Source organism: Stomoxys calcitrans, chromosome 3 (assembly GCF_963082655.1).
Source record: "Stomoxys calcitrans chromosome 3, idStoCalc2.1, whole genome shotgun sequence".
NCBI classification, from domain to species: Eukaryota; Metazoa; Arthropoda; class Insecta; order Diptera; family Muscidae; genus Stomoxys; species Stomoxys calcitrans.
The window spans coordinates 27,787,277-27,796,287 of record NC_081554.1 but is presented as its reverse complement, the minus strand read 5'-3'; the positions used below and the strand labels follow the sequence as shown (position 1 = coordinate 27,796,287).

At 38.4% G+C, this 9,011-nt stretch overlaps 1 protein-coding gene across 3 annotated transcripts; it reads right to left on the bottom strand.

Moving 5' to 3' along the window:
- Positions 1-291: 291 nt before the first annotated feature.
- On the bottom strand, positions 292-4,912 carry LOC131996321 (uncharacterized). 3 transcript variants are annotated; one of them, XR_009397773.1, is made up of 2 exons: positions 3,610-4,249; positions 292-1,127 (listed from the first exon to the last, which is right to left on the bottom strand). XR_009397773.1 is itself a non-coding variant. In XM_059365893.1 (2 exons), exons 1-2 carry the CDS (start codon positions 4,725-4,727, stop codon positions 677-679), a joined length of 492 nt encoding a protein of 163 aa, XP_059221876.1. In that variant the 5' UTR covers positions 4,728-4,912; the 3' UTR covers positions 292-676. The 3 variants fall into 3 exon arrangements, 2 of the variants coding, with proteins under 2 accessions (XP_059221876.1, XP_059221877.1); XM_059365893.1 differs by lacking the exon at positions 3,610-4,249 and adding an exon at positions 4,627-4,912 and having other exon boundaries at positions 292-1,067; XM_059365894.1 differs by having other exon boundaries at positions 292-1,067; positions 3,610-4,233.
- Between the last annotated feature and the right edge of the window lie 4,099 nt (positions 4,913-9,011).

Here is a 9,011-nt window from a genome sequence, read left to right as displayed (position 1 = left end):
GACAATAAATGCGCCTTTTATGGGCCCAAAACCTTAAATCTAGTGTTCAATATCAATAAGGGATTTTTAGCTATTTGGGAGTAAATGAGCTGGGATTTGTGTCATTAATGTGGAGAAACTTTGCACATGGCAAATTCATACTACGGAGATGTAGTATATTTTTCGTTTTGTTTGAAAATTACTCCAAATTCACTATTTATATTTTTTATTTTATTTCAAATAAAATAAAAGCTTCAAGTTTATTGAGGAATGAATCACCTCACTTGCCTTTTAAATGAAAACCCGAGATGATTGAGTTCAAAATGGGATGATATGGTTGTCTTTTATTTAGAGGGGTGTATGGGATACAACTTACATTTTATGTAGATGATAAAAGGCTGCAGAGAACCAACCACTTGGATGTGATGCTGTAGTAAAAGGAGATCGAGACTTCTTCGTGGCAACACCAAGAAGCATCGGCCTCCACTCAATACAACAACACACAAAGAGGATGGTTAACTTGTTGCCATACTATTAATTTGGAATACTGGGATGTTTCAACAGTGACTTAAAAACTATTACATGGTAATTCAAAATAAGGTAAGGTAAATTAGATAATCAATTCAAATAATTCAAAATAACATCAGAGGGAAACTACTTTCAACATCCTGCCCCCCTTGGCCGGAAAGGGCAACAATTATAGAGCGCGTTTGAGCTGGTTCAATATACGAAAAGCTTTCTCCAGGCACCGTTGAGATTTTTCTGAATTACTGTTATTACCATAACGTAGTCTAGAATTTGCTGAGTTATGACCACCTCTCTCGGCTGGACGCAATTGTGTAGTTGGACGTTGGCATTTGGTTTTTAGAACTCTTCTTCTGTCAGCTCGGCATCGTTCTGGTTGTAGTCTTTGTTGAATTGGTTCATGGAGTAGGGTGTGGTGTCCCCTTTCGCAACGTTGGCATAAATTAGTTGATGTGCACTGCGCTGTTTTATGCGAACGGGCCAAACAATTTAAGCAATACTTATGGCGAACAACAGCACGACGACGATCTTTGACCGCCATTTTTAAGAACTGTCTACAATATCTAAGAGGGTGATAATTTTTACAAATTAGGCATTGATGGATTCTGGAATTTCTTCTGTCCCTGTGGAAGACAAAATTTTGTGTGATGATATGAAATAATGATAATTTCAAATAGGTACGTCTTGACAGAAACGATTGTAAGGAATATTTAAGATTGAGGAGCATTATATGGTAAAATACACAATTTTACTATTGGTCTCCTTATGGTCCCAAGCTGAGTCCTTATATCAGCTACCCGGGCAAGACCGTCTGGTCCTAGATAAACTTTTGTAATGCGACCCAACCGCCATTCACACGGAGGCAAGGAGTCGTCTTTAATAAGGACGAACTGGTCTACGGATAAATTCTTTTGCAAACGCTGCCACTTGTATCTGCTTTGAAGTTCCTTAATGTACTCATCCTTCCACCTCCGAGCAAATTGGTGTTGGATAGATTTGAGTTTATCCCATTTGTCTACAATAGGAAATGTCTCGTCAGTAGCCTCCGGCATAGCAACCATAGGAGCACCTCGTAAAAAGTGACCTGGGGTCAAGGCTAATAATTCCAAAGGGTCGTCCGTCATCGGTGATAGGGGTCGAGAATTTAAGACCGCCTCGATTCGTACTAAAAGGGTGCAAAATTCCTCGAACGTGTATTTGGCATTCTGGGTTACTTTCCGAAAATGCATTTTAAAGGATTTCACCCCAGCTTCCCAAATTCCCCCCATATGTGGGGCATTGGGAGGAATAAAGGTCCACTGAAATCCATGTGTAGCGTACTTTTCAACAATATCCTTGGATATGGCTTTGAGAAAATGGACATATTGGAAATTAAATGCTCTCTCAGCCCCCACAAAATTAGTACCATTATCCGACATCAACTTTTGTGGCAGGCCTCGCCTTCCAACAAATCTTACAAAGGCAGCCCGAAATGAGGCAGATGAAAGGTCCGAGCAGAGTTCCAAATGGATGGATTTCGTACTTAGACAAATAAAAATGCAAACATAACCTTTAAGAAATGTAGCCTGTCGTAGTCGAGACACCTTTATTGGAAATGGTCCCGCGAAATCTAGACCTGTTATGGTGAACGGAGGGGAAAATTTGCTTCGTTCAATAGGCAATGCTGCCATGAACTGTGTTTGGAGGCGCTGTTTATATGCAATGCAAGTTTTGCATTGATGTATGCATTTCTTTATTGCTGATCTAAGCCTCGATACATAATATTCGCTTCGAATTGTCCTTATCATTAGGTTGTGTTCGGCGTGCATCAAAAAAATGTGAGTAAACTCGATTAATAAAGTGCAATATTTGGACTTTACGGGGACTATGATGGGATGGCGTTCGTTAAAGGCGAAATCTGAATTTGAGATTCTGCCTGAGGCTCTGAGTACCCCACATTTATCAATAAAAGGATTTAGAGAATATAAAGGACTTTTCTTGCTAATAGGTTTTGACGTCAAAAGTGAATGATATTCCTTGCCATAGTACTGCCTTTGGGCCAAAGTAATTAGCAAGTTTTTTGTTTCGGTGAATTCGGAATGTGTTATAATTTTGGAGTCTTGAGTGTGTTGTTGTCGTTTTTCTTTGTGGGAGTTATGCAAAAACCTTCGTACATAGCAAATTACTCGTATGGCGCGGTCCCACCTTGAAAATCTTTCTAAGGGATCTACAATTTCGTTCATATGGAAAACATTTATCTTTTTCTTTTCGGGCGGGTCAATATATGCAGGAAGAGACTTTGGCCATTCGTTTGGCGGCTCTATAAGCCATGTTGGACCCTTCCACCACAAGGAATTCTGCATGAGGTCCATAGTATTACAACCCCTAGAACCCACATCTGCTGGATTGTCTGCTGATCGAATGTGACGCCATGAAATGTTACCAATATTTCGAATAATTTCTGCTGTCCTATTAGCGACGTATGTCTTCCATGATGATGGCGGTTTTTCTAACCAGCCGAGGACAATCGATGAGTCACACCATAAGTAGAGGTCATAATTATTTATCGGGAGTTGAGACAGTACTTTTTTCACCAACCGAGAGAGAAGTAGAGCACCACACAATTCCAGTCTTGGTAGACTTACGGGTTCTAGCGGAGCCACTTTGGTTTTTGACACAAATAAATTAGATTCCGTTGATTGATTTCTTTGGACACGTAAATAGATAACCACGCAATACGCCTTCTCAGACGCGTCACAGAAACCGTGAATCTGCGTAGAGACAAGGGGGGCAAACTTTACCCAGCGAGGAATATGTATGTTGGGTATTAGCTGTATGTTATCTACAAATTGATTCCACTTGAGCAGGGTATTGGGTTTGACGCTTTCATCCCACTTATTCGCCTACTGTGAATGTTGGTGAAAATGTGTTAGGCTTTGATGGTGTGTCCAGAAATCTGTAGGCAAATGTAGTAAAACTATCATGAAACTAAATTCTACCGAAAGATGGTAGTTTTCGTTCGCCTGTATCTTTCTCGGAGGGAACTTGGATTGTTCAGCCGTAAGAAATGAGATGGTTCATATTTTTTCACTTATCTTTCTAGCTAAAAATTGGAATTGGACTTACATCATTAATCCAGCGGGACATCACCACAGAAAATATACTGCTGACGAGGTGGTGCAGTTGAAAGGGTTTAGAAATTGGGTGTCCCTGTCTATTGACTTGGAGGAATGAGTCGGTGAGAACAATTTAGTTGTACAAGCCTTTCGAAATTTTGTCGCCTCCTCTTTTAAACAGGGATGTACATACATTTAGATAACGTGGTTCAGGCGAAGACTACGTATTTATGTACGTTCTGTATGTTTTCCAAAAGAAATATTGGATATTATTCACATTACTTTATGCGATGATGGGGCTTCCTGTAATTGGAAGTTACGATGCCGCCGCCTTTATTATCGATTAATTAATTTTGTGGTTTTGCTGAAGTGTACAGTTCCTGCAGAATGTGCCCGTTTCCAAGGTTGGTGGCCTTGAACCGTTACCTACACGTGTCAGGGCCTTGTAACTAAAAATTTCAGCAATTCTTCGCGTTCTCGTTGCGTGGGATGGAGAACAATAGTTTTCCACCGATTTCACGATCTTGATCTAACTTTCCGTTGTCTGATGAAAAATATTTAATAAAAACTTATAATTCTCCTTTCGGTCTTGGCACATGTAAAAAAACGACAGTTTGACATTTGTTACAGCGAGTTAGGGTTTCCGTGATACTAACAAAATGAACTTTTGAGGTATTTAACCATTAAGCTGTGTTCAATAAAGGCTCGAAGGACCATGTTCAATATCAATAAGGGATTTTAGCTATTTGGGAGTAAATGAGCTGGGATTTGTGTCATTAATGTGGAGAAACTTTGCACATGGCAAATTCATACTACGGAGATGTAGTATATTTTTCGTTTTGTTTGAAAATTACTCCAAATTCACTATTTATATTTTTTATTTTATTTCAAATAAAATAAAAGCTTCAAGTTTATTGAGGAATGAATCACCTCACTTGCCTTTTAAATGAAAACCCGAGATGATTGAGTTCAAAATGGGATGATATGGTTGTCTTTTATTTAGAGGGGTGTATGGGATACAACTTACATTTTATGTAGATGATAAAAGGCTGCAGAGAACCAACCACTTGGATGTGATGCTGTAGTAAAAGGAGATCGAGACTTCTTCGTGGCAACACCAAGAAGCATCGGCCTCCACTCAATACAACAACACACAAAGAGGATGGTTAACTTGTTGCCATACTATTAATTTGGAATACTGGGATGTTTCAACAGTGACTTAAAAACTATTACATGGTAATTCAAAATAAGGTAAGGTAAATTAGATAATCAATTCAAATAATTCAAAATAACATCAGAGGGAAACTACTTTCAACATCTAGAGATCGGTCTATATGGCAGCTATATTCAAATCTGGACCGATCTGGGCCAAATTGAAGAAAGACCCAAAACCTTAAATCTAGAGATCGGTCTATATGGCAGCTATATTCAAATCTGGACCGATCTGGGCCAAATTGAAGAAAGGGTTTAAGACCTTTCAGCGATATCGGACAATAAATGCGCCTTTTATGGCTCCAAAACCTAAAACCGAGAGATCGCTCTATATGGCAGCAATTACCAAATCTGGACCGATCTGGGCCAAATTGACGAAGGATGTCGAAGGGCCTAACACAACTCACCGTTCCAAATTTCAGCAAAATCGGATAATAAATGTGGTTGTTATGGGCCTAAGACCCTAAATCGGAGGATCGGTCTATATGGCAGCTATATCCAAATCTGGACCGATCTGAGCCAAATTGGCGAAGGATGGCGAAGGGCACAATACAACTCACCGTTCCAAATTTCAGCAAAATCGGATAATAAATGTGGCTTTTATGGGCCTAAGACCCTAAATCGGAAGATCGGTCTATATGCCAGCTTTTGGATATAGCTGAACCGATCTGGGCCAAATTGATGAATGATGTCGAAGGGCCTATCGCAACTCACTGTCCCCAAATTTCAGCAAAATCGGATAATAAATGTGACTTTTATGGGCCTAAGACCCTAAATCGGACGATCGGTCTATATGGGGTTTATATCAAGATATAGTCCGATATAGCCCATCTTCGAACTTAACCTGCTTATGGACAAAAAAAGTATCTGTGCAAAGTTTCAACTCAATATCTCTATTTTTAAAGACTGTAGCGTGATTTCAACAGACAGATGGACGGACATGTCTAGATCGTCTTAGATTGATCTTTTTGGTAAATATAACCAATTATAAACCGATCTGAACCATATTCAGGTCGGACTTCGGGAGGTTCAGAAAAACTCACTGCTTCAAATTTCAGCGAAATCGGTTAATAAATAAAACTTTTATGGGCTTCAGTCCCCTTATCGGCAGATCCGTGTATATGGCAGCTATACCTAAATAAAATCCGATCAGAACCATATGTAGGTTGGATGTTGGGAGGCCTTAACCTACTCATTGTTTAAAATTTCAGCGAAATCGGGTAATAAATAAACCTTTAATGGGCTTCAGACCATTTATCGGGAGATCGGTCTATATGGCAGCTATATCTATATATAGTCCGATCTAACCCATATTGGAGTCAGATATTAGGAGGCTGAAAATAACTCACTGTTTTAAATTTCAGTGAAATCGTATAAAAAATAAAGCATTTATGGGCATTAGACCCTTTATCGGCAGATCGGTCTATATGGCAGCTATATCTAAAGATAATCCGATCTGAACCATATTTGAGGCAGATATTAGGAGGCTTAAAATAAGCCACTGTTTTAAATTTCAGCGAAATTGAATAATAAATAAAGATTTTATAGCCTTCAGGCTCTTTATCGGGAGATCGGTCTATATGGTAGCTATATCTAAATATAGTCCGATCTAAACCATATTTGAGGCAGATATTAGGAGGCTTAAAATAAAACACTGTTTTAAATTTAAGCGAAATCGGGTAATAAATAAAGATTTTATGGGCTTCAGACCCTTTATCGGGTGATCGGTCTATATGGCAGCTATATCTAAATATAATCCGATCTGAACCATATTTGGGTCAGTTATCAGGAAGCCTTAAGCTACTCACTGTTTTAAATTACAGTGAAATCGGATAAAAAATAAATCACTTATGGGCATTAGACCCTTTATCGGCAGATCGGTCTATATAGCAGCTATATCCAAATATGCTCCGAAATGGCCCGTTCAAGATCTTAACCAGCGTGCATCAAAAAATGGCATCTGTGCCAAATTTCAGCTCAATATCTCAATTTTTGAAGGCTCCAGAGTGATTACAACAGACGGACGGACAGACGGACATCATTAAATCGTCTTAGAATTTTACGACTATCCGAAATATATATACTTTGTAGGGTCGGAAATTGATATTTCGATGTGTTGCAAACGGAATGACTAAATGAATATACCCCCTATCCTACGTTGGTGGATATAAAAATCAGACGTTTGAGAACGGGTGGAGATATCTCTGAGAAATTTTAAATGGTGATAGATAAGGTGTGTACCAGATCATATGCTACACTGACTATCTGGATTGGTATCCAGTCGAGAGCCTCAACACATTTCTCAGAGGTTATTATTCCCCGGCACTTAAGGTGACATTTTTATGCCAAGTACGTATTCTACTCTTAAATACCTTTCATTTGATACCCATATTGCGACACATTGGATGGGGCGTCGTCAGCAAGGGCTGTCGCCTCAGTGTACAACACACTGCTACAACAACATGAAACACATTAAGGCTTATTTCTTGGACATCAGTAGCATGTAGCGCGTTCATAGACAAATTTAACATAGGGTAGATCATTGCAATTTAGGCAATTGTAGTAAATTGTGATACCACAGTTTTTCATTATCTAGCAACAGACCAAAGTTGTAAGCTCTTTTAACGAATCTTCCTACATATACATACATCGAAGTATGTTAGACGAGCGGCTTTTACAAGCTGTTGAGATACACGAAAGTTCGACTTTGAAATCGCCAAGCAGGCCATGACACATTTTTTGCCCCTTACATGCATATTTATGAGAACATTATGATAACACATTGCTTTAATTAACTTAGCAACATTACGTGAACACGCTCCATAAAGATTTAAAAACATTCGGCTAAAAATATGCAACATATTTTAAGGTAGCAATATTAAAGCATTGCTACAAACCTTCGGTGCTGCCAAATCGGTGACACCGTTATTTTAAAACTAAACGCCAGGTGTCACTAGTATAACTTGTAGCGGATAAAAATATTTTGGGAAAATTGCCATTTGGAAAGGAAGTAAAATAAATATTTACTTTAACTAAAAAAATATTAATTAAAATATGGAAGAACAGAACAGTGAACAGGATGACGGAACAGATTGATAGGATGACATAATCCCTATGGGGAGATCTAGATCGTGGATGAATGCCCGGATAGTGGTTTTGGTTAACTCCCAGTGGCATTGAACGGGTTACGACCGGCACCCGGTCATTTGCAAAATAAACTAACCTTAAGAAAAATTCATTAAAACTTGTCATAATAAGATGGGGGGCGGTATACTATTCAAGTTATTCCGAAAAATTAATCTGCGGCGCTATAAATTATATATGTATGTTAGGGCGGGTGGGGTTGATTTGTATGGATGAACAAAAATTAAAAATTCTTTAGCAAAAACGTAAATTAAATAAACTTCTAAGAAATTTCTCCGAAGAAACAATGGAAAGTTGAGAGGCGCGAACTAGGATTTTATTTTAGATAAATGGTTGCTTCCTTCCGTCTATGGAAATATTGCAAAGATGCTGCAGCATCGAACAGATGTTTTTTGAAAAGCAGCAGTTTTGTGCAAATAAAAAGCAAAAGAGGATAAAGGTTGGCAATTTTTATTGGAAAAGTTCGCGAACAGACCTAATAATTCAGCCATGAGTACAAATTTGTATTGGTATATTATGCGATAACAGATAATAACAAACCAATAATCGTAATTTCCATCAGATAGCACTTAATAAAACACAATCCCATTATTGCCAGTTGAACTTATCGCATTGGCCCGATGAAGTCTTCCATCGGCAAGGGCTGCCGCCTCTGTGTACAACACACTGCTACAACAACAAAAAAATAACAACTAGAAATTTTATACGGCACATCATGATAAATATTGAAAAACACGCTGTGTCCAAAATAAAGTCAACAAAAGAGACGAAAAGTGTGGAAAATTAAATAAAATACAAGAAAAATCGATGTACCGTTTTTGGCAAAAGCACTAATCAACACGTACACATGATGAGTGCCACATGATGTGCCGTATAAATGGCCTATAAAAGAGAACACATTTTGCAAGATAACTTATCGATTATCGATAAAACTTTTAAAAGTTAATTTCCCAAATATCGATTTGACAAGCAAATAATCGATAAAAAACGATTTCGCCCCACTAGAAAAGAGCGAGACGACAATTATTTTAACTTTTTTTGTGGGCTCCACAACGA